General features: G+C 40.0%; 3 protein-coding genes across 3 annotated transcripts; 1 reads left to right on the forward strand and 2 right to left on the reverse strand.

Moving 5' to 3' along the window:
- The first annotated feature begins 240 nt into the window (after positions 1-240).
- On the forward strand, positions 241-4,571 carry LOC103151077 (emerin-like). Its single transcript, XM_007570921.2, has 7 exons — positions 241-472; positions 634-732; positions 1,989-2,020; positions 2,321-2,346; positions 2,434-2,487; positions 2,581-2,643; positions 3,630-4,571. Exons 1-7 carry the CDS (start codon positions 391-393, stop codon positions 3,835-3,837), a joined length of 564 nt encoding a protein of 187 aa, XP_007570983.1. The 5' UTR covers positions 241-390; the 3' UTR covers positions 3,838-4,571.
- On the reverse strand, positions 4,537-11,267 carry LOC103151078 (protein bark beetle-like). The gene is made up of 8 exons (XM_007570923.2): positions 10,853-11,267; positions 10,070-10,123; positions 9,683-9,991; positions 8,245-8,553; positions 7,124-7,438; positions 6,904-7,053; positions 6,757-6,819; positions 4,537-5,792 (listed from the first exon to the last, which is right to left on the reverse strand). The coding sequence occupies exons 1-7, from the start codon at positions 10,881-10,883 to the stop codon at positions 6,776-6,778; spliced, it is 1,212 nt and encodes a 403-aa protein (XP_007570985.1). The 5' UTR covers positions 10,884-11,267; the 3' UTR covers positions 4,537-5,792; positions 6,757-6,775.
- Positions 11,268-14,246: 2,979 nt separating this feature from the next.
- On the reverse strand, positions 14,247-23,106 carry LOC103151079 (solute carrier family 25 member 33-like). The gene is made up of 7 exons (XM_007570924.2): positions 22,862-23,106; positions 19,813-19,986; positions 18,075-18,152; positions 16,949-17,049; positions 16,675-16,741; positions 15,083-15,363; positions 14,247-15,004 (listed from the first exon to the last, which is right to left on the reverse strand). The coding sequence occupies exons 1-7, from the start codon at positions 22,900-22,902 to the stop codon at positions 14,805-14,807; spliced, it is 942 nt and encodes a 313-aa protein (XP_007570986.1). The 5' UTR covers positions 22,903-23,106; the 3' UTR covers positions 14,247-14,804.
- Positions 23,107-26,437: the final 3,331 nt, after the last annotated feature.

Raw genomic sequence — 26,437 nt, forward strand, 5'->3', positions numbered from 1 at the left:
TCTTAAAAATATTCAGTCAAACCGCCTCTCTGGTTTTACCGTATAAAGGGTTAAATACTCATACTTGCCTGCTGGTGGCGCTGCTTCCATGAGACACTGAAAACAATTCCAACAAAGAAAAAGCCAGGAGAAACGGAAGTTGTGCGCAATTTGTGTAGGAGAGCGTTTGTTTTGTGTCTGAGATCAATTTTGAAAGGGCGGGGTTAGGGCTGTGAACGCACACGGCTTCACCGCGGCTCGTCGGCATAGAAATCGAGCTCCCATGTGTAGGAGGAGTCGACTTGGTTTTCTTTTGACGCCAAAAGAAACTAAACTACTCTTAACCGCCAATAAATTCGAAAAAAATAGCCAGTTTTAACCAAAGACAGAAACCGTATAGAATAGATTGAAATGGCTTCGCTGGACAATAAGTCTCCACAGGAAATCAGCGATCTGCTGGATGAGTACGGGATTAAACATGGACCTGTGGTTGGTGAGTGAATCACCGTCAGTGGACCTCGGCGGGCCCCCTGTCCGTCCGTCCGTCCCTCTGTCTGTCTGTGTGAAGTTTCTACCTGTGAAGTGTTTGGTGTGATTTGCAGGCTGTTCATCATTCCTAATGTTGGTTTGTGTGTGATGTCTGTTCGTGCTCAGGAACTACCAAGAGTCTGTATGTGAAGAAGCTGAAGGAAGCCATGGCCAAGGGGAAGAAAGCTAAACCATCATCTGATAAAACCTATTACAGAGAGGAAGGTAAACAGTCCTTATAGACTCATTTAGTTTTATACATACGCTGGGCTCATAAGGTTGACGTAGTAAAAGTTTAATTCTCTTATCACAGGTTTTCCTTGGTACTTTTTAGGGCTGCACAATGTATCCAAATGCACACAGGATGCCATCCAATTATCGATCTCTCTCACTAAGTTCAGTTCAATTAAAATGTCTGTATTTACCACGAAAAGGAAATAAAATGTATTGATATTTCATATCAACATGTCCTAAATAACACTTTAGGTTGTTGGCAATAGCTGCTAATCCACCCCATTTGCTTTTGCATCTCCTCTTTAAATCTTTGGCTGGCCATACAGAGAGCTGTTGGAGTTGGAAATCTGATACATGCCTATTATAATCAATGGAAGAGATGTTTTGAGCTGAGCTGATGGAGTGGCCCATGGTGATGATAGGGTTATGGGTTATGTTATGCACAACGAACACAGGTGCATTTTATTAAGATGGCATTTTGAACACACAGAGATATAATATCAAGATCCAGTTGTCGTACCATGCATCCACAACCTCATGTTGGAGATGGTAATTGATGACCCCATGTTGCAAGGATCTGTACACAATCCCTTGAAGCTGAAAAGGTCCCAGTTCTTCTACAACCAGCAGACTCACCAGACTTGTCACCATGCTCTGGATCGGCGTATGCAACATTATGTTCCAGGTCCTGCAAATATCCAAGAACTTTACATTGAAGAGGAGGGCACCAACATTCCACAGGCCACAATCATCAACCCGATTGATGACTGATTGGTTTATTGACCAGAGTCAAATTTAAGTCACGCCAGATACTGAATGGCTTTCGAAAGCCCCAATGCAGTGAAACTGCAGGTTGGAGTGGCCTTTTATTGTGGCCAGCCTAAGGCACTCCCGTGTAGTAATCACACCGTCTAATCCTCGTCTTTATATGCGAGTGTGACAGATTATGTCAACAAGGGAAGAAGTGCTCACTAATCCAGATTAAGACAAATTGGTGAACCATATTTGAGAGAACGAGGCCTTTTGTGTACGTGGAAGAAGTCTTTGGGCTCGTGCACAATGGGTGCAAAAACAAAAGTGTTGTGTTTATGTCTACCTACCAATAGGTGTAAAAACTGCAGCATATATTAAGCATCACCAAATGATTTTCCATTAGAAAATTCAAGACAGCAAAGTGTCTGATACTTCTGGACCGTATATTTGTGAGAAAACCTTCTATTCAATGTGATATTTGTGTTTTCTTACAGAGGAGGAAGTCACTTATGTTTACAGGACACCAGTAAGTATCTCTCCTCGCCCTCTGCTCAGGTGTTTGTGGAATTGCTTACTTACAAGGTGCAAAGTGCACTTCCAGGTCTCTGGATGTACACTTTTTTTCACTCTCTACAGTCGAAACTAACATTCGTTTCAAATAAAAGTTGGCGATGCGATTATTTTTGAAAATTTGAGCCAAGCACCCTGAACAACAGCTCTGCATGTAGCTTAACGGTGGAAGCTGCTCATAGCGTAGATTTGCTGCCTTCACACCCACATTTGGGTATAACGTCAGTGCTTACAGTTTGTTTCCATCTTCTTTCAGAGCAAAAGTGAGACCTCTGGAGACGGGTCAGTTTCTCTGTTTTATTTCTTGAACTGTATTTATGTCACTAAATCGGGATAGCGATCACAAACCAGTCTGTCTTGTTGCTACAGGGGGTCTTACATGAGATCCAGACGAGAATGGGCTGAGGGGGAATATGGACATGAGTAAGTCAGAATCAGCGGTTCCTGAAATTGGATTTTTTTTTTTCTTTTTTCAAAAGCCCTTTAAATCTTCTACTTTTATATGACTTTCTGCAGCACTTCCTACTCGAGCTACTCAAGTTCAAGGCCTGAATACAAAGGAAGGGATTTGGTTGATGAGTAAGTACATCTGTGAAATATCCTACCCTGACCTCAGCTGCTGTAACGTAGCCATTTTTTTCTTCTGCAAACCTCAGCTGCACTCTTTCAACACCTTATCAGTTATTCTGAAATTTTTTAAAAAATATCAGAAAAATGTCCAGTCATTTTATACTTTGTGCCATTTGGATGCACTACTTTTAAGCAAGTTTTATTTTATTTTTTTAAATGTTACAGATAAATCAGCTTCATTGCAGAGTCTTTATCTCCTGGACTAAAAGCTGATTTTCCTTCTTCTTCTTTTTTTTTTTTAAACATTGTTTGTGAAATTTGTCTTTATACTTTTGGTAAAAACTCCCAAAAATGACCATTTGTTTTCAACCAAAATTTCCAAAGTAGTAGTAATTTGGCATTTTATTTTTTAATCTAGTCTGTATGTGGGGGGGAAAAAATGTTAAATGAAAAACATTAAATAAACATCAATGCTATATTGACTAAATTAAAACTACAGCATTTATTAAACATTAACAGACTATTTTAATTATGAAAATGAAAGGCAATGGATCACAATACTTATCTAGACCTGAAAATTGATTGGAGTGAATTTCATACATTTTCAAAATTGCATAGAAACCCCAGATGGCAGCAACTCTGCAAAGTCTCGCTCGCCTACAAGCTGAATGATCTGCTGACATGTTTCTGGAAATTGTGGAAACAAATTTTCTTACATTTATACAAAAAAGAAAAAATATGCAAGTGCAAACCATTTATAAATTGTATTCATTGCCAAAGTTTGTGTTTTTGTGACTCTCAACTCCAACCCAGATTTCACATTTATGAATTGCCTAACTTAATTGAACTGATCAGTGAGGAACATCAGTGCACAGAAGCTAAATTGTAATCTGAATTAGTCTAACCAGCTTTTGATCAGGTACATTCACGGTAGCTCTGGAGATTTAATTCAACGCATGACGGATCCTCAGCCGCACCCTGACTTATTGTTTCAGGCCCTACATGTACGACACTCCGTCCACCTACAGCAGCAACTCGTACGCCAAACCCATGAAGTCGGAACCAGAGAAACCAAAGGCACAGAAGTCGTCCCGCCTGATCCCCCTGTGGCTCCAGTTCGTCTTCTTCCTGCTTCTGGCAGCCTTCCTCTACTTGGTCTTCTCCAACATGGAGGCAAACGAGGCCATCAAAGGAATAGTGTGATTTTATTCAAATTGATTTGATGTCGAGGGATGAGATACTTTATTTTACATCTACAGTTGATTGATGTCTTTTGGGGATTTTAGACTTTGCTGCCTTTGTGGTTGATGCAATATTTGTGCTTTTTTTTTTCTTTGTTTTTTTCTTATGCTGAAATTTGTTTGCACCTACCTGCTGTGGCTGTGGCTAGCAAAAAAGAAAAGAGTTTGCACCTTCTGGTCCTCCCTTATACTTCTAAAACAACTTAAATCTAAACTGAAGAGTAGAAAACTGCATGTAAACCACAAGCGGCACCGTTTTATTATTATTAAGCGAAAACTGACACCAAAGTGGGGGGGAAAAAATGTGAGCTAGACCCCCGTTAAACTTTGGATTTAAAAGGAATGTCTTGTTTTTTTGCATGACTGTACAGGTAAGGGTAAAATACATTCTTGTTCACCAAGTTTCACTACAACACCTCTTTGAGTCAAACTGCAGAACAAACAATTTTGTCGAATACAGGTGGCGGCTCTTTGCTGATCCTATAATTTCTGGGTTGTATGATCCTTCAAAGCTCCTGTTGATCATTTTGGTCTAAAGGTAGAGCATAGTAAAGAAATATTTTTACCAATCTTATGGATTTAGGGAAAGTAGGGTAAATATCGGGTTTTTAAAGTGTAGCTATGCGATCTAAATTGTCATTTCAGCTCTCGCTTTTAAAAATAAAAATCGGTTTTGTAATAAAAATCAGAAACTTACACCTGAAGTTCCCGGTTTAATGTGTGCATATTTAAACGCTGCAGAGCAAATATTACTGACGACGACACACGTTTGTTTATTGTACATAATTTTGATTTAACTCATTTTTCAGCGTGGCTGAATTGAATAATGTTTGTCAAACAAGTACTGATGCTTCCATTTTGCTCACAGCCATTTATGCATACTTTGGACAGACTTAAATTCAAGTGCCTGTGTTTTACAATCAATTCTGATAAAACTGTAAATTGCGTCCAATAAGTACATGAAGATTTCTCCAAAGTAAAAATGTAAAATTGCTCAATACAAGCTATAGTGTTACAAGTTTATGCTTTGCTCAAGTGTGCAGCACTTTTGTACCACATCATCCATCTATCCAGAGTTTGTAATTTGTTTTGTAATTGGTTTTCATAATATAATAAAGAGCTTGCATATGTAAGCATTTTAGAGTTTCAAGTCGTTTATTCAGGAACAAAAGTGTCAAGATAAATAACGTATACAAAAACAAATGAACCGCATACTGCAAGGTGGCTAAAAAAAAAAAAGCTATGTTGTAGTTTGCTCTAAAGAAAAGTACCATCAGCAACATGTTTAGATTGTCTAACAGTTTGCACACAAAACTTCAGCATTTTAACCAACTACAGCTACTATTTACAAAAACAAGTGCAAAAAAAAACAACTGATGAAGATGCATAGTAGTGTTAGTCTTTAAGTACATTACATCGTATAATCCTTTAAGGATCATTGTTCTGAGGGCAGGTATCTAATCATTAAGCAGTCTGTTATTAGTGTTATCTGGAACAAAAAGCTGCTGAACTCTGTATAGAACACAGAAACGTAGTCGCTCATTTCACAGATTCACAGATTTAAGGTTTAGTGTACATCTGAGACAGTGACGCTCTAAGCATACTTTACACCTGGCTTAAACAGGAGCGTAGAAACAAACATGCTACTGCTGCTCCAACATGGCTGCCGGACTGCACGTTACAATAACATGGTGCTGAACATTAATCTTATTCATTGTCTTCCAGTAAGAGTAAAGAAGCCAGTGCAGTCTCAAACTGCGTCCCAATGGAAGTGCTGAATAGAAGTCTCAGCTGTAAACTGGTTCCAGCAGTCACCAGCAGGTGGCGAGCAGCAAGTATCCAGTTGCTGCTGTCTCCCCGGTCTTCTGCAGTTCGGATGAAGACGACTTGAGCCATCTGGATGTCTAAAGGTTAAACCTGATAAAATAAGGACAGAAATTTATACATTTAATCTAATAAGCAAAAATAAATAAATAAATAAATTACCAAATGTATTTGTTCAACATTCTCACATTTTGTCGGCTATCTGTAAAATTAATAATTTATAGAATCACCTTGTACTGAGACTACTGTTGTAATTATTTTGTTACGCGTCTACTCGTCTTTCACATCTACAGACATTTTGAAAATGATTCTTTACAAATTACTTCAGGTTTAAGCTGAATTTAGGTCTGTGTCTTTCCGACGCATGAATAACCTTCGTTCCCCCTCAATTTTATGTGCGGTACGAGACACAATAAGAGCTAAACCAGTTTAACTACATTAAATCAAAGAATATTTCAACAGTTTTTGGTCCAAATTAAGCAGAATCCAAATTAAAATCAAATGAAGGACCATATTATGACAGTTTATAAATATATTTACCTATATTTTCCTCCGTTTAATAGAAATACCAGGAAATTACTACTAGATTCACAGGTAGTCTTTGTAACTCGTGATTATTAGGATCAGGAAATCACCTGTGTTAAGCTGAGCTGTAGTCAAATAATCAGAAACATGGAGCTCCTGCTCAAACCAGTCACAGGAACAGAACGACAGCTGATTTAAAATGGAAACGTGTCAAAGGTCGTACTGAAGGACTAGCCGCTACATTCACATCCACCCCAACTCTTGGGATTATCCTGCACAGAGCCGCCTGATAGCTACCATTAGCTAATTGTTTAACTTAAAGCTGCAGCATGTTAAAAGGCTTTGGTTAAAATGAAACAATGAAGCACTTTTCAGTCAGGTAGTGTGGTTAAGATGTTTTAGGTTCAATTTTTCAGGTATAAGGTGTATTTATTTAAATTTATTTTAAAAAATAATGAGGTAGAATCCAGACATTTACAAATTTCCAAGTGGTAAACATTTCTAAAACATGCTAAACTTTGTGCACAAGCACCTGTCATCTGAGGACTCCATCATAGCTTGTGGACTGATAAGGCAACATATGTGTTGTCCACACCTGTGAAGAGAAGAACATCTTTCACTCTAAATCACACGAGGACTTAGATATATTTTTAGTCTTTTGACGGTGAAGCTGACTCACAGGTTCTGGTCTCCCGCTCTAATTCAGAGGGCTGCTTCTCCTTGTTGCACAATACCTTCGCCACAGTAAAAATAATGATGACGGCTATGACGAATGTCACCCCGGACACCAGCCAGCTGATCACCATGGGGCTCAGTAGCGGGTCAGGATCTGAAAGTGGGCGGAGTCAGTCCCTAAGTTTCACTCAGAAAACTCAAGATTCCCCGTCTTTGCGCCTTACCTTTAATGGCTATAGGTAGCGGCTGGCTCTCTCTGGAGACAAACGTGCGTCCGCCCAGCTGGACCCGATACAGGCAGTAATAGTATCCCTCGTTGGAGCTCTGGGCGTTGGGGAAGGTGAAAGTGACAGACTTGGAGACGGCCGGGAGCGACTGGCGCAACGTGCCGTTGGAGCGGACCAGGCGCAGCTGGAAGGAGGCGCCGGGGTACGGGCGCGGGGTGGAGCAGGTGATGTTAAAACCCTCGCCTTTGATGACGGAGCCGGTCGGGGCCTCAGAGGACGTGTTGTACCAGTGATGGGGAGTTAAAAGGTCAACTGCCAGTAAAATAGGGAAAATGAATTACAGATGAGGTACAAACGTTTTTGAGCATATGAGTAGTTGGCATTACAAATCGGTAAATTGTTTCTCACGCAAACAGTACGTTAAACTGCACAACAAAATACCAAACAATATTCTGTAAAAGTATTCCTCTCAGCTGAGCGAAAGCAAAAGCTAATGGCTTAGCATGCTAAGGCCTTGTACACAGTCTTTAAAAAAAAATAAATATCTCCGCCTTATTGTGTTAAGAAAATGCAAACAACAATGCAAATTGCTTGCATTGTTTTTAACATGATAAACGCATAGCGTTGCACAAAACTGAAACCTATGTCGTCCAATCAGATCGCGTCAAAACAACCAACATTGCGCCAGAAGGTTCATTTCTGTGGACAAATATACAAGTTGAACTACTTTTAAATAGCTTAGTTAATAAAACACAAGATGATGTTGCCTTTAAGGAAACATCCGTATTTATATTGACACTAAATTCAACAAAGTCTAATTTCAGAAGCAAAAATAATTGCACTGGATTTTATTCAAGCATGTCAGCATAAATGCATTTCATTACAAATATAAGCTTCTTGTCAGATTTTTACTTTTTAAAGTCTGAAAACGTATATCGTTTCCTTGCATGTTATAAATCTGACTTTGTCCAAGAACATAAAATCCTAAAAATGCAATCAAATTTGGAGTTGTAACATAAACTGGAAAAACTTTCAGGGCAGTGCATCACAGAAAAAAACAAAACAAAAATGAGGATTAAAATATTTTGTATAAAAGCACGACAGAGATTAATACTCACCCACAGTAATATTAACAGGATGACTGGTTGGAGATGTGATCCGGTGGGGAGGGAAACCACCCCGTATGTTGTACTGGCAGCTGTAGCTGCCTTGCTGAAACGATTCTACATCAGACAGAACCAGGCTGACTCCGATCTGGGTCGGGTCTGCGCTCTGTGTGACCAGCGGCGTCTCGACTCCGTGCCTGTACAGGTGGACGTTGCTGACGCGGTCACGTGGTTGAATGTTGCAGTAGAAGTGAACAGACTCTCCAGCAGAAAACACGAAGTGAGGTGACAGCACTGAAAGCCTGGGCTCCATTAGAGTACCTGTGAGGAAAAGCAACAACGTACTTCATTGATTACAAATTAAAACACGATGTTTGTCTACGTGGCGTAAAAAGATGCCTGATCATTTGAATCCTCACTGTCTGACATTAAATGAGATGAAGCTAAACCTCTCAATATTTCACAGGCAAGCACATAATTAGGGAATAAAAAATCAGCATCTCAAGACAAAAGCCAAGAAGTCTAATGTTTTTTTTTTTTTTACTCAACACTGATCCTAAAGCCAGGGTTTCCACCACTGTATTGTAAGCCTGGCGGGCCACCAAGCTTTACTTGTGCCCCCACCAGGCTAAGCATTGTTTATTTAATTAAATTTTTTTATGTTTGCATTTTTTAGGAACTTTATAGTTGGTGTTCAAGTATTAGTCTTCCAATAACACATAATTATCAAGTCATATTTTCAAATTCCTGCCAACTTTAAAAAACTTCTCAAAAACACAGATGAATTACTGCTTACCGCCTCAACCACCAGGCTTAGCAAGTTTTCTGGGGGAAACCCTGCTAAAGCTACACAAAAAATAGTAAGAAAGTTGCAAAAAGGTAACAGACTATATTGGGGTTTTTTTCTTTGCCATCCCAAAGCCCTTATCTCATTCTCAAGAAATTTGTTGGCAAAGATCAAAAGTGTGTGTGAGCCGGGCAGCCTACAAACCAGACTCTGTTACACTAGCTCTGTTCAGATATTCCAGGAAACTGTTGTGAGAAGCTTCTGCAACTCTAAAAGACCCAACTTATTTAGTTAAGTCTACCAAGTAACAAAAGTGTGTGCATACTTCTGAATTTGAACAAAGTAAAATAAACTCACCCTCTCTTTTTTCTAATGTCAAGCAAACAGAAATAACTTTGGTATTCCTAACTAACCTAAAACAGGGAAACTTTAGTCTGATTTAAAATTAGATTGTGAGGGAAACAAGGTTACAAGTCCTTTTCACACAGCATGTGTAAACATCTGGTTTCAACTGCAGATGTCCTTAGCATTTTTGAACAGAACGTTGTTACTTTGACCTATATATTTTTTAAATTCCCAGCCATGTCTTCTAATGTGCTTACACCCCATTAAACTGCTCCCATACCAAATCAACACTATGACAACAACGGATCAAGGTCTCACCTGAGCATTTCACACCAGCATCATTCTGATGACTGCAAAAGTAGTTCCTGCTAATGAAGGCATCACAGTGGATCAAGCTGGACTCGTGCCCTTTGCAATGGATGGAGCGCAAAGCAATCTCTCCACTGCCCGGGCCAAATTCGGCGCCACGTGAAGCGGATTCAGCGATGCCGCAACCCAGCTCCGCGCACACCACAGTAGCTGCCTGCATATCCCAGTCATGGTCGCAAATAGTCCCCCACTTATCGTGAAGGTTTACTTCGACTCTGCCGGAACAGTGGTGATCCCCGTTCACTACTCTCACCCCACCTGCGGGATCGGAGAAAATTCACTTAAGAGACATGAGCTGCAATTAATGAAGATTCATAGCAGTAATCCCAGACTCACCATACGCCCCGACACCAAAAGCTCCTACTCCATCAAACAGAAAACCCAACAGGCCTACGAATGAAGAGAAAGTAATCAGAGTTACAAATTCAAAGCCATAGAAAACATCTATTTACATTAACATGGTTAACTTTTGATGTTCCTTTCCACTGTTGCTATATGCATACTCAGTATGAAGGATTGATGCAAAGCAAATTACTAATTTAGCTCTTTGGGGAGTTTCAATAAGTCAATCTTCTGACTTTCTTTAAATAGATAGCTTGTTTACCAGCTGGAATGCTAAACCTTACACTGCCAATACCCACTTATGACGTCCTCACATGTTAAAGTGAAGTCAAGTGGAAGTTTATTTATACAATAGCAGATTTACATCAACCTCGACCTCAGCTGACCAAGTGCTTCACAACATCACAGATAAATGATGAAGCAAGAAATAAAATTAAGTTTGATTAAAAAATAATGACAATAACAATAAAATTGGCAGTAAAATACCAAAAGTAATAATAACATAAATAAAAACCAAGACATACTTCATTGCAGCTACAGTGATTTCCCAAAAACTCGAATTAATCAAGTACTAACTAACTTAGTGTTTGTCAACATCTACCAATAAAATATTTATTAAATAATTCTTAAAAATAAAACACGCACGTAAGCTTCCCTCTCGGTTTGTTTAACAACATAGCTCAAATGTTCGCTGGTAATCACGTTGCATAATCACGTAGAAAAGAAGCGACACTGTGCTAACTAGCCAACAAGCTTGGCTAATCGCTGATGCTGTACCTGTTAAAATGACACGGAGGAATCTCAACATTGTTCCCTCAGCCTCCCATCAGACGTCCGGGTGTTGTCCTAGTGACGGAGCCGCTGACAGATGCTGGAAAACATCCGCTAACCGGAGCAACAAAGGACACGGCGGGATGAGGAGCTAACAGCTAGCCAACGGTGACCAACGGATACACACGAAGCGCGAGCAAGCTTGGAGGCATTGTCCGGCTAATTAATACATTTTATTCACATTTAAACCTCTGCGCTAAAGTGGAGTTGGAGGAGTTTTCTAGTGAACCCGGGTGGCTTTCACACTTGTGCAGCTGAGTTAGCTCCGAGCCGAAGGCAGAGCCCTTTTCCCTGCGGCAGACAGAGGTCAGCATAAGCCAAGTACACCACAATGTTTGCTCCCGCTTCCGGAGGCTCGGCACGCAAAGAGGCGTGGCTTCAAATTCCAAGTGATTAAAATAACAACATTCTTATAATACATGTAAAAACACTCAATTGTTCAAGACATGAGCAATTTGAATATGGAAACATAATGTTATTGGATCTTAAGACTAAATCAGGTACTTGTCCACTTAGAATTACATAAAGTCTGCAAGAAAATAGTGACTTGCAATTCAATTCAAAAAATTATTTAAATTTAACTCATTTCATTCAAGTATCTTGAACAGTCATTGTCATTGCTGTGAGGAAGGATCTCTGCAGTCAATCTTACAACGACTGCAAAGAAGCCTCTGACTGAAGACACTGCTGCTGTCTCATGACTGTAATAAATGAATGTCATGCTTACATTCCAACAACCAGGAAGTGGAAAACATATCTCACAGTAACATATTCTTACTGTGTTGGAAACCACTGCTTATCCACCTCGGTTGCTTTTGCTATTCCTCTTTAAATTGCTGGCTGGTCATAAATCAGGTATTATTTGAGCTTTTGAGACGCTTTTGCGTCTCAAAAGCATGCAATCATATTACAACCCCATTACAAAATAAGACTTTAACATATAGGAGCACATAAAAGGAATGAATCATTAAAATGCAAATTTAACACAAATTAAAAGATATGGTTGATAAAATGGATAAAGTCATCTTTGACCCGTGCAGGAAAGCTAAAATTAGGACTGACTAAAAAAAGATTTGAGACTGAAGGGGAGATTCACCTCTAACCACACAGCTACAGAGGAACGGTTTGCATCAAAGTTTGTTCATGTATTAGATTGAACCAGTCAAAGTCTGGACTTGGGTTGCATTAAGAAAATGTGGCAAGACCTGAATACTGATTATCATAGACAGTCTCCTTCCCATTTGATTTAGCTAAATTAGCCTCCAAGTGTACTAAAGTGGAGACATGCCTCAAAAGATTTGCAGCTGCATGCTGAACCTTTCATATTTTATTTTTTTTTAAATTTAGGGAATCTTATTTTCTTCATTTCACAATCATCCACCGCTTTGTGCTGGTCTAGCACCTGAAATCCAATTCAAATGCGCTAAAACTTCTGCTTATGATGCGACTAAATGTTGAAAAGCGTATGAACACTTTTGGACATCTCTTGGGAAAACGATCAAAACTGCATGTTTTGATCGGTCAGCACAGACAAAAACGGAACAATTTGTTCTCATCAAGCAGCCAGATAAAACAGGGTGTGTTCTTCTCAAGGCTGCCGCAGAGATGAACCTGCTTTCTCCTAATTTATGTTTATACCTCGGCATCCGTTCGGTTTTGCTCAAACCTGTCATCTGTGAACTGCAACGCCCCGTTGTGAGTTATAAGCACATTACTTATTATAGGACTGTTGATCGCCTCATGGCACACCACCAGAGATGTGTTATTATAAGCATACCTGTCTCACTACTCTGTTATGTAAAAAGTCAAACTCCTATGGAGTCCTTGTTTTTGATCAGTGCTGGTGCTCATCAACATACTTAGTGTTTTTGTTCACTTTTACATACATTTAGCACAGACTATTTTGAACATTTTGTGTTCCATGTAGAGATTAAGACGACATGGATATAGAACACTGTTTTCATGTTTTGTCAAAAATGATTTATCCCTCTCAATGATGGTATCATGGTAATCAGCCCATTTTTATTAGGCATATTTCCACTGGTAAGGTATTGTCGCACCATATTTACACCCCAGAGAAACATAAGCCATGGTTTAGAAGTTCCTGAAACTGATCAATTTTAAAGATAAAAGAATTAATAAGAAAAAAAAGCCATTTATTTTAGAAGGGTACCACCAATGCTGTTATTAAAAACTAATTTTTTAATGTGGGATAATTTCCCCCACTGTATATTCATTTGATCTGATTTTACTACATTTTCAGTCAGACTCAATAGAACAAAGTCCTGCAACTTTCAGGTACATCACTTCCTCAGTATGCAATCAAGTTTTGCAGTAGATTAATTTATTCAAATGTTTTTCCAACCTCTGTGTCACCTAATAAAATACAAGATAAAAACAAAAGTTAAGCGACTCTTCCAGTAAGAGACATTAGTAAAAATGTGAAAGCTCCTTTTTTTTTTTAGGCTGACCTATCAGATTCATACTGTGTGAACATTTTCTGGTGGGAACAGGCAGTTTCACTCAGCTCCTCATGACAGCTCCCACCTCAGTCCTCCCACTTGCTCACGAGTCGGTTCCAACCGGCTGGAGGAGACGGACGCTGTAACTAAATCAACCCAAAACAGAAGGAAGAGGACGTGTTCTGCTGAGTCATGTCTGAGTCATCATGGGGCTTTCAAATGGCATGACTAAAAAAAAAAAAAAACTGCTTCAGGAAGTCCTGTTTCCCCCTGTTTCCCATCAACTTGCTGATGTAGACAAGGCAAAATATAAACAATAGAGCCAACAATGAAACCTTGTATAATAAGGGAGCCATTTGTTCTCTCTAAAACAGCCTTGCCTGCCTTCAGGGAGTCAAATCTAAATTCATTTATTTTGGCTGTTACTGCAGTTAGTTGACCTTGACAGAGTTCAATTGGGGAGGTAAACCAAAACTTTCAAAATAAACTGAGCATGTGTGTTTTTATCAATCTGATGTTTCACTTTGAATTGTGGAAATAAATGTATTGTTCTAATTTATCGAGGGGTAGGTGCAAATATATTTCAGGGGGTAAAATGTATTTGCCGGTTTGAGAAAACCTCTAAACCAGTTTTCTCAAACCGGTTTAGAGGTTTGAGAAAACTATGACAGTCATTCAAGAATGAGAGCAAAAAAACATTTTGACATCTTTATAAATCTTAAAACCACATAACTGTCTTAGTGTGTTTTTAATGGTTTATGTGGAGACGGGTCTTGGGAAAAAATAAAACGGTATCTTAACGTGAAATATCTAAAAGTAAAGTGATCATTTTTGATTCACAGTGATCAAGTGAACCTCCAATTTGATTTTTTTTTTTGGGCAAAATGTCAACGTCTTCACGAAGGAAACACACGTGTCTCTGTAGAGTTGTGCATTTATGGAAAAATACGATAAATCTCTTTGCAGATCAAACAACTTCAAACAGATTGCAAAACAGAAATCCAAGTAGTCCGTGTTACGACGACTAAAAGAACAGCTCTAGTATTACAACTTCTCCTGAATGATATTGTTAGCTAATCGCGTCAACCTCCCCACATCATTCGTTATGATACGGTGATAAACAAATATCTTCAAAATTACAAAACAAAAATAATTTAGTTAACTTAAATCTAGTCATCTAAAAACATGACCTTCCGCAGGTAAGCAGTTTCAGTACCGAGGCTTTTGTGTTGATAAACTAACAAGCTCTGAATTAAATAATGTGTCGAACTCTTTGGATGTCAGTACAAGCTGCTACCGTTTCTTCGCAGCGGTCTGTGCAGGTCCGCTTTGAAAGTTAAGTATGTATGCATGTATATGCTACGTTTTCTTTAGTCTCTTGGGATTACTCTGGAATCCATTGTGTGCGAGGAAAGTCCCAGCTTTCAAACACGACGTCACTTGGAATCTCCCAGCAGGTGGACAATAAGTTCGTAGGTGGACAGGACGATGGCTGTGTTGGGGATTTGTCTGATTAGCTGTGGAACGAGTCCTCTGTAAAAAGCTGCGTAGCCTTCTTCCACAGCTATCAACCTCCCCGTCTGGAAGAAGTATTTGTACTTGCTGCCCTCTTCTCTGAGCCTGGTCCTGATGACCTCTGTGTGGACACAATGAATAAACAGTTAGACAAACAGAAGTGTGTCAGGACTCTGAGTTGTAAATGCAGCGAACTTACCATGTGGGTAAGCTATGCAGGAAGCGCAGCCCTTCGAAAAAGCTGCCGCCATCATCAGCCGCAGGAAGTCTGACGCTCCTTTCTCGTTGTCTCCGTTCGGCGAGGCGAACTGGCTCTTGGCGAGGTGCTTCTTCAGCGTCTCGTAGATGAGGAAGCAGATCATGGTTTCGGAGATTCCGGCGTAGGACGCAGTCAGGCCGCGGTAGAAACCCCGCACTCCCTCCGTCCTGTAAACGTAGCGAGCGCACTGCAGCGCGTTCATCTTCTTCTCTCCTCTGGCTCTGAAAGTCAAACCGATAGGGATCGTTAGTGACAAGAGGTCACGTGTGGTTTTTAATGGTCTTATTTTCCATGAGGTAGAAGACGCCACAGGCAATGACAACCAATTCAAGACAGACGTTTAAGGAAAACAAGCAATTTGTGGTTGTTGTAAGTAGGTCGGCTCTCAAACGGCCACATCGTCTTGCTTTTATTGTTTAATAGAGCTGATTATGGCTTACTGGGAAAAGTATAACAGTCTGTGCAATATTGAAAGTTGTGGGTTAGACTCCAGCTTCCTCCTCTGTCACAAGGACAAGGCATGTGTTGCCAATCCATAAAGTGGTTAATAAATGCATTGCCTATCAATTGTGGCTTTAGTGTAAAGAGCTTTGATTGGTACAAAGATCCAGACCATTTCTATTTAGTGGGTCATTTTGAATATGCATCATAATAAAGGTCTGAATTAAGATTCATCTTTCTCATTGTCAGTAACCCACCTAATAAAGAAAACAAAAGTCCCTCAAAAGAAATCCATATGCACACAACCTTAATCACAAGTCCATCTTAAAGCTAGAGATGCACCATTGGCTGTAGCAACTGGTAGATCAAACAAAGAATAGATTGTTTTGTTTTCAATAAAAGCACCAAAACTAGTCCTTCTACTCTTGATATGAAGCCTTTGAGCTGCTTTTGAACATCAATGCTGTTTCTGCTCGTTTGGTGTGTCTAATTTTTTTAGATGGATTATTTTCAGAATGCTCACAAAATTTCAGTGGAACCTGACAATTTGGTTTAAAACACCAGACTACAAGCAAAAAGCCCTGGACAGGAGAAGGCATGGATACGATTCACTCTTTAAGTGATTTGTCACCTTTACCCTACATAAGGAAGAAAGATCAATTCAATGTTTTCCTTATTTTGGTCACTTATTAACCAGTCTAACTCAGCTTCTTCTGTTGCTCACAGAGTTCTTTATCCTTCTAAATTCACCTGCTTGCGCAGCAGGAAAGAACCCGTCTTTTTAGGGGGCAGAGAGAGCAGACTTGTTTTCTGTGACCTTACTACTGCTTCAAGCTTGGCAACGTAAATATGGCCAACTGGATGAAGGACAGTGCGTCAGTGGTGCGTATTTATAAAGGCAGGTCACACGCTCGGCCTCGCACTGCAGAGCAGTGGGGCTGTGAACTCAGGCCCCCCCCACATGCCTTCGCTTGAAGGTCAATTATACTTTAGCACCTGTCAACCCCCTAATATAGGCGTTTCACTCAACAACACTATGCGCCTAAGAAGATAAACAACTATAGAAAATACCAACAGGAAACAGAACATACTTTTTCTCCAGCTGCATCCTTGTCTTGACCATCCAGATGGGGTTCATCAGAGAATTGGTAACAAAAGCTGAAAACAATGAACATTTACATTTTAATCTTACAGTATAAGACTCAACCATTCAAGCATGCCATAGTAATGTTGGAGACAATGAAGTTGGAGATGATGAGGTTAATTAATAGTTCATGTTATCAGGTTTAATAAATGGTTTATATGGCACCGAATTGCACAATATTTCTGTTTCGTTTATCGATTAGAGACGCCTGGGCTGCTCACCTGCAGTACCAGCTGAGGACATGTGCACCAGTCCACTGTTGGGGACAAACAGCCCGTTGAACAGCTCCTTTGATTTTGAATATGCAGCAAAGTAAATGGCTCTGAAAGAGAGAGAAAGAGAGAGACGCTGATAAGGACTCTAATCAGAAGCAGCTGCAGATTAGCTCACAGTTTTACAGTAAAAGTGCTTTCGGCCACTCGGTGCGAATGTGAAAGCGAAGCTATAAATGAAAGCGGAACAGGACTGTGTGAAAGTTTTGATGGTGTGCCTAGAGGAATCTCTTTCCTAGCGCCAGCTCTCTCTGTTCTGCTTCTGGAACAGACTGTCGCTGCACGAGAACACGCTGAATAAGCACCGGCCAAGCCAGAGATGCCCACTGGGACGCTCTGCATTGAAATCTGTCAAACGCTCGCCGGTCTAACAGCAGCGCATAATAATGCTGTGGCTACTATTCAACCACAGACGAAGCTTATGAGTAACACATAACTCCCTTTCGGTGTTAAAGTCCGAACAACATTTAATGCAAGGTGAATCAGAAGGTATTTGGTACGGCAAGGCTATCAGCCGAAGGGAAACGGTGCAAAGTGCACAACTTTGTTGACACTAAACATAGAATAAAGGTGAAGTTGAGACGTCATAGTACGTTCTCCTGTCCAAACTTTCCCTGTAGATTAATCGCCACCTATTCCCGGTATTTTGTTTGTTATTCTGTCACACACACGCGCACACAAACGTGCCCCGAGGTTTATGAAAAACAGCAGTCTCGTGTCGACAGCTGCATCACACGCAAACTGTATGGGACTCGGAAGTCGCTGCCATAACAACGGCTTCCTGTTTATGTAACAAGTCCGGTTTTGTTAGCCGTTAAAAAAAAAAAAAAAAGACAAATAAACCGTTTTGTGTTTTATTGTTTACCCCGTAGATTCAGTTTAAACCTCTGGAGAGTCAAAGTTAAAACGCTTTATTTTGAATGTGCTTTGTTTATTGTTTTTGAATCCACTGAGTCGTTTGTATGTGTGATTTTTCATCTGCACCGACAGGCCGCCATGTTTGTAATACACTTGGAGCAAAGATGCACAGCAAAGCCTGAGGAACTGAGAAGTGTGCACAGTGAGTCTGCTGTACCTTGAAGGGGCAACACCCACGAGATTCGGCCCCAGTCCTCGGAAGAGAGAACTCGGTCCCTCTTTTTCAAGAATCGATCTGTAATGGACACAAAGCAGAAACATTTAATACACAAACATGAATTAAACCAACTTTTGTTCATGTTTTTTTTTTAAATCAGGGGAATGGATGCGAGGACTCTGCTGCAATCCCCCTTATAGTTGCATCAGCTCAGTTCAGTGGATTCTGCTCTGAACTTCGTGCCCTGGTTGGTGTCTGGTGAGTCACGCCAGGCGCGTCCTCAGAGACGTTTTAACCCTTTGAGGGAAGTGACCCATCTTAGCCATGTGACAGCTCGCTCTGGCCTGACTGGAACTGAGAAGAGGGGAGTGTTTCTGTAATGCGCACACTGTTGGTCATGCAGGGTTCGTGAACTCCACTCCCTTCTGTCACCGACACCTGACGCCTCTTCTCAAACAATGACAAACTGACCACTTTTTAGGTCGAAGCAATGTTCAGTGACAAGGTTTCATTGTCCATGAAATCTGTTATAATCCTTTTTATTGTGCGCTGCTTCTGTCCCACTCTTAGGAAACAAATGTTGCTGCATCTTCAAACACAGAAGCTTAAAGTAAAATAAAAGTAGACAATAACATTTCTTCAACAAGCCATTTATAGCTCTCCATCAGTGGCTGCATGAAAAAACACGTTCAATTCGATTTCTTCTAGAAATCAGCATAATTATGTAAATATAAAGATACATTTTGAACAAATAGACACTGAAACATCATGACTCATCTTTTAGATCAAAGTGATGTCCAGTCAAGCTTTTGCTGTTGGGTCAAATTAAATTCATTTTGTTTAATCTCTTTTTCCATTAAAATGCAGGGTTTTTTTTTTCTATAAAACAACAATGTTGCATAATTAGATACAGAACTTTATAAAATTAAAGCAGAGCAAAGCGAGCACTGATCAGTGGCTGAGGGAGTCTACATTTAATTAATCGCTATAACTGAGTCAGTAAATACAAAATCAAATTAAATAAATGTCAGCTCTAGACTTGACTTGATGATTTATTTGTTTGGCAGTCCTGGAGGACCATCTCCAAGATTTACAGCCTACAAAAGCAGCCGGCGCCAGTTTAAACCAGTTGAGTTTGCAAACCTAGTCGTCCGAGCGTAATACAACACTGACCCAGCACCGCGCCTGACTAATGCCCCTCCTTCGTTCTCTCTCAGCCAACTGGGGTAAAGTCTATTTCTTCTCAACCAATCTCTGCAGACATGAAGATGGACCACTTCCACAGACATCACAGAAATCGGTTTTAGTCAAATCACGGGACAAGAAGAAAAGAGGGAGTTTGCACTTGAACAAGCAGCGGGTTAAAGCCTCTAAACAAGAGCAGGACACAGTGTACTTAATCCTCGCTTTATGTAAGACTAGATTAAAAAGCGTTTTGATTTAAAGATTATAAAAGTAGCAGGACTCTGGAAATGCTTCCAGGAATTTAAAAAGAAACGTAATAAAGCTTTTTACTTTTGAGATAATTTGAATTTTTTATGTTTTTTTAATTATTACACACCATTTCCAGTCGTCGCTCTAAATGTTGTGCAGATAAACATCAGGTTTCACCAGCTGCTGGGAAGGAACAAGTCGTCCCTCCGTTTGTAGTTGGAACAATAAAACATCTCCAGAGGCAGATTGCACGGTGCGCCGCGTTGCATCACCGTTTGGCTGACAACATAAACAAACGTCTTACCGGAGGACCTGCAGCAGCCCCGGTGTAACCGTCCCGGGTCGGATGACCCCGGCGCCGCTGAGGGTTCCCAGATGGACCTGGAACACGGGCCGCAGGGTGAGGCCGGACGACTGCAACCGTGTCTTCAACACCTCCAGTGGGCAGGTGACGATGGCTCCCACCGTGCCGCTGCATCTACGAGACGAATCGGGAGCGTTAGGAACTCGGCAAGCTTTGAGACGCGAATATGAAAACCCAAGTACGCAGCCACAGAATCATCTGTTGCCGTTGGATGCAACTTATTAGCTTCCACTGAGGAGTGTTTTTCCATCAACGCGCAGCTGAAGAGCTACAGGCCAGGAGACCAGTGAACAATTATGGTCTAAAGCAGTTTCCTCACTCCGCAGTGGAAATTGTTCGAGCGGACCCAACACATCTGGCCGACACGGTTCTTCAACTCAGACATCCTAATTGCACATAAAAAAAAGGAGCTTCTTCCTGAGGGAAGGCCTTTTCAGGGCAACTCTTTCAAAGTTATTCAAGTGGTTAATAAAGCAGAACGTCTTTAACAAACAGCATAACCTCACCAGCAGCAAGCTTAGCAGACCAGAGCTGATTACACTAAGCCTCTCTGCTGCGTCACGTCTGAAGGACAAAGTCAAATATCTTGGCAAAAGTAACAACTCACCCAATTATCTCATCACTGATTACCTGGAATCCAGTTATTAATCCTTCAAGGAGAAATTAAAACTCATTACATTTTTCACAAGGCGTAGGCTGGTATGAGAGATGCAGTAGATTTCCTAGCACCAAGTACAGAGATTTCCTACAGTGTTCACGTAAAATAAAAATAAAAAAAAACTAATAAAAATTCATTTTCCTACTGCTTTTGATACTTTTCAAACTTACTTTAGCAAAAGAATAATACATTTAGAACCAAGGATTGCTGACTGTGCAGAATATTAGATCTTTTCTGACATGTTGGTCCTCACGAAACAACACGGGTTCAACAAGAAGAAGTTCGACATAACGCCCTGACTTTCCGTCTTTAACTACCAGAAACCGTGCACATTTCCCTCACCTTCTTGCAATCCTGACAAAACCAAACACTAGCAGGTATGCTGAATTGTTGCTATGCATGCAGCTGACAAGTCGAGCCAGGGCAATAACACCGGGCTTCAAGTCAAAAATATTATTTAGATAAGAAACCAAAGGATTTCAAACCAGCTCCTTCAAGGTGAAAATTAAACGGTTTGAAAGCACAGTGTAATCATTTTGTGTCCTTCAGATCCGGACAAAGCACAGTACTATAATAAAAAAAATAATAATAATATTATCTATACCATTCATTCATTACTAGTTTCACATGAGCTTAAAAAGAAGCAGTGGCAGATGTCAAGCAAACCTTTTAAGTCTACGTAATCTTACACTGCTTTGCTGTCCTGTTCCTTGTAGGGTACTGGTATAACGTGCTGGTTTTAGATAGTTAACCAGTTTGGGTATCGTCCTCTGGCCAACAACCCTATGGTACACCTGTGATAGTTTTAAAATGGAGCATTACCTCACTGAGAGCGATGGACGGTTCCAACACCTAGACTACTTAAATTTTCAAAACAGACCGTTTCAAAAATTAAAAACATGTTTTTCTTTGCTAATAAGAGTATGGCCAGGTTTTTTTTTTTTTTTTTTTAAACCTTCAAGTCCACGCTACCGTCTGACAAAAAAGTATATATGGTACAAATTTCATCACCTTTACCCACCCGCATGTGTCTGCGAGCCGTCTCTTTGGACATCAACAAGCAGCTACGATTTTTATGACCACGAAACAATTTTGTTTTCGGTCAGAGTTTAGAATCAAGTTCACGATTATGAGCATTAAAAATGTGTCATTTCCTGGAGTGAATCATTTTCTCTCCCAGTGACAAGAATGCAGTAATATCCTGGTGACAAATCCCTGTGCTCCTGCTTTTTAGTCATTTTCTTCTCCTCAGCCTTCTAGCATAGGAGTGTAAAATGACTCTGCTCAGAGAAAAAGAGGTCTAACATCACACAGAAAAGCTTTAAACCACAATAACAGCATGACAGACATGATTCCAGGATTTTGAGGTTATAACTTTAAAAAAAAAAAAAAACATGAAATACATTGACAGAAGAAATTGATGTCTAAACTAGACTAAATGTTTTTTTATTCTGTTTAAATTTTTGTAATATTAACTTAGACAATAGATTCAGACTTATTATAGTAGCTACCCATTACACCAACAAGCCTGATTTTTTACTGTAAATTTCATATGCGGAGCTAAAACTGAAACGTTAAATGACGCCATTAGCAAGACAGGATTAAAAATAATTCCTCCTTCAACTATGGCTTTTATTATGCAATCCAAGCTGCTTATTGCGAGATAATGTGCAGTTTTGAAATGCAAACATTGCGTGTTGGGATTGTCGTCACCGTCATGTCACAGGAGCGGTTGCTGCCCCTTACATAATGCAGTGAAGGACATGTTGATGCTAAAAGCTAGCTACAAATGCGACCGCGGTAAATACAGCCACATTGACAACGAGGGTAAAACAGTCAACCAAACCACGTCATTATGAAACCCGTTAAGCTGATGTTTAATCTCTAAACTGACAGTAAATTTTTTAAATAAGAATGTCGTTCGACGAGACACTAGCTGGCGCATCTCAGGCAACCTTAGCGGCAGAAGATTAGCAAACTTCCGCATGGAGAAGGTTTCTGGGGAGATTACGCCGGCCGGTCATTGTCCACCACAACCTTAATAAAGTCCTAAAACTAAAGTTCACAGCTTTCCCATATAACTTAATCGCCCTTTAAACCATTTACATGACTAAATAATCAGTCGGTCACTGAATTAAAGGATAAAATAAAGAAAGACGTTGACGGCACACGAGAGGTTGCGCGGCGCTAACAGGAGCTAGCTGGATTTAACACTATCATAGGCAAGTACAAACCATTAAATAAAAAAAAAAACATGTCGGATCCAAACAAGTATAATATTTAAAATAACGTTCACACATTTTAGGTTTACATAATCTTGAACTGACTTACCCCCCGGCGAAGAGATGCAGCAGAGTGTCCTTCTGTGGCATCTTTCACGTTTGTTCAAATAGCCACCATGTTGTCACTGGGGTTCTAGTAGAAACCGCGTTGAGCCGCAGAAAGAAAGACGGGGACAGAGTTTAAGTCACCGGTGCTCAGCAGGTCATTTGTATCTGCGTGTCCAACCCCGTCGCCGGCTTTTTTCGATCTGTCAGCGAACAGCCGTGCTGCCCGGTTCCGTCCCATTTACGTAAGAGGGACGGACGGGGGTGTCGGCTCTGACGTTGACACATGTGCTCCTCAGTGTCTCCTTGACTTTTTTCAAAAATGTTGCACAATTAGACCACAAACACCAACACAACTTCCAAAAAAACAACAACCGGGCAATACTTTGAACTGCTGACCTTGAGCAGCTTTAGAACAAAATAAAGCAGGCTCAATATAAGCATTGTACTTATAATTAGTGTTGCCACCTTCAGGGCCGGATTTAGAAAGATAAGGGCCCCTGGGCTAGAGCCATTTTTGGTGCCATTTCCTAAAAAAAAAAAAAAAAAAAAAGAAAAAAGAAGAAGAAGAAGATGTGAGATGGCTCCATGTTGCCCCCCCCCAAATAAAAATACACTGTAGCTGCAGAATTTAAAAATATTTGAGTATTGTATACATTAATAAAGATGTGACAATATTAAAGCGCCACACTTCATACGGCCCTATGAGTTTCATAACTACAGTGTTTGTAAAATATGCATTCATTACAGTGCATGTTTTTAAGCACAGTGTTGGACCCTGGGATACTACCGGCCCAGCCGTCTTTCACAAATGAAAAGGACGACCACCATGGCCATGTCGGCCATTGTCGTGGAAAAAAATTACTTTAACGAGTCTGGTTGGGGAAGTAACACTAGCCAGGATCAAGGGCATCCCCTGCTGTTATGGCACTGTAGAAGTCTATAGGAGAGCAGCTTGACCAATCTCATGATAAGATCATGCAGACATGATCTCATCATTAGACACAATCTAAAGCACAAAAGGGGTGAGGAGCACATTATAAAATTTTCCATTACAGCCATCTCTAATACAGCGAGGTGTCAGTTTGCTTTATGCTGACAGTTTTGTAAAAGAGTGAACAAGAAAGCAGTCACTCATACACAGAGGTTGGTTAGAGTAGTACTCAAAAGTTACACTCCAGTAAGAACAGTACTTCAACACATTTTTACTTAAGTAGAACTAAAAATTAACCTCCCAAGAAATTACTTAAGCTTAAATTAAGCAAAAGTAATATATATACATATACACTTTGTAGAAAAGGCTACTAAGACAATCAGAAATACACATTTATGTGCAAATTCTGGTATTTCAAAGACTAATTTGACAAAGAAAAAGAAAACGAGGATTTCAAATGGAGCTTGTTCTAGTCCCAATTTACCTGTTCTTTAAATGGCTATTTTCCTATACGACCTATTAGTATCGGATATTAAATAAATCATCATTCAAATTCGACATCTTGAAAAAAATTAATCAAACCAGAATATTTTGAAAGCGCAATTGGAAACTAAATTCATCATATCAGGAGATGATTGAGGAATGAAGATTTGTGATTCTTATGCGATGCTTAAGCTTCTGCGCTGAACGTAACGCTGGGCCGTTCCCATAAATACATGGAGAGATGTGCCGCAAAAACAGTGCTCTAATGTAAATTTATATGCAATACCCTGAGATATAAAATAAGCTACTAGAACAACAACAACAACAATGCAGGACATGCTGAACTATATGCTTATCTTGTACCCTTACTTCCTGTTGACATAATAGCTTCTAGAAATCTTCCATTAACCTGTTTGCCTGGAATTAGTCGGGAGATAAGAAGAAAAGGCAAAACAACCCCTCCAGAAGGTCAGCATATGAACGCAGACCATGAAATGTTGCATGTGTGTGTGCAAAATCTTGCATTATAGTCCATTTTCTCCTACAGTGTATGCACTAAAACAATGAAGGATATTTGCTGATAGGAAAGCTATGAAGTCACCTTGATAAAACCTTCAGTGTTTGTCACAACAACATCCTGGTTCTTCTTCCAAAACATCTCGTCAAACAAGACGCACTTGCATGTTGAGCCGTTTAAAATTATGACAGTGTTTTTGTTGGCAGCCAATAACATGGTGTTGACATGAAAAACATGGTTTATTTTGCTTAGTGAGGTAGTGCTGGATTGTATTTGCATATTATTTTATTAGGAGTAGCAGTGTAGCGTCTTACATTATGTAACATCGGGTGTACTTTCCTGCAGTCATGCCATCAGATCTAATTTAAACTTGTGTAAATTGTTGCACCTCTGACATTAGATACAGCTGCTCTGTTTTTGTATTTATATCTCTGATGTGCCACATTTAAGAAGCACGTAGCTCTAGTTCTGCAGAATAAATGTGATAGGGGTGTGTGCTCAGGGGTGTGTGTTTATACTGTGTTCTGATTCGACAGAGATGAGCAGAAGAGGCGACTTCTTCCTCCTGTTTGTTTCATATGTTTACATTGAGAAGCCCCACCAGTTTCTGTCAACAAAAGCAGAAGCCAGGCCAAGTATTTGCTATGTTTGAAATCAGATACAGTCATAAAATGCCAAACATCCATTTTGTCCGTGAGCTGAGAGAATGTAAAGGTTTTCAGGTTTTGGAAATACTGACACCAAGTGACCAGATGTCCAATGCGCATCTGCTTTAAAGTTAAACCCAAACTTTATTTTGGTTTCGCGTCACAACTTTTGCTGTTGATAATTTCAGTTGCATCCAGCTTTGTGAAATCTGCCAGCTTTTAATTTTTTTGTTGCCAGCTGCCGTTCCTAATCCCGAGCCTTATGTAAAAAGATGAACAAATGCGCGGATTAAAATCTTTGTGTAAAACCATCACACAATGATGGAACAGAAACCGGGAACAGCTGACTGCTCCGGGCCTCCAGTGGTACCTATTGACCCATGTATTCAAAATCTCTTTTATGGAATCATACATCTTTTATTCCAAAATCGGCACACATTTCTTGATCCATCGTCTTCCGCTTATCTGGGATCAGGTTGCACGGGTCACCGATCCAACAGAGAAACCCAGACGCTGATCAAACATTTCTGCGACGTAGGATCATATTCCCAAACTTGACTCCGCAGATCTACTCCGACCTGGACTTGATCGATGGCATTCCTCCTCATTTATAAGACTGAACTCGGCCACCTCTGTGGGAAGAAGCTCATATCATCTGCTAGTGTCCAGCATCACTCGTATCTCATGCTTGGATTATTTCAAACAGGACATTATTTGTTTAGCACATTCCAGCAACAAGGCAGTTCAAAGTACTTTACATTATAAATACAAAAAATAAAAATCCAGTGAGTTAAAAATCCAAAATAAATATATCAAATAAAACAAAAAACATAATGTGCTCATACCAATCAGTATCAAAATTTCACAGGTTTAAACTTGTCCCACTTTTGATAATCTGCTGTTTTCTGTGCGTTTGAACTTGCAAACAAAGTAGTCCCATAAACCACACCGCAGAGATAGTGAATCACATGTAGTTGCATAACGGTTATGTCTCCAGGC

The sequence above is a fragment of the Poecilia formosa genome, unplaced genomic scaffold, assembly GCF_000485575.1.
Source record: "Poecilia formosa unplaced genomic scaffold, Poecilia_formosa-5.1.2 Scaffold270, whole genome shotgun sequence".
Taxonomy (NCBI): Eukaryota; Metazoa; Chordata; class Actinopteri; order Cyprinodontiformes; family Poeciliidae; genus Poecilia; species Poecilia formosa.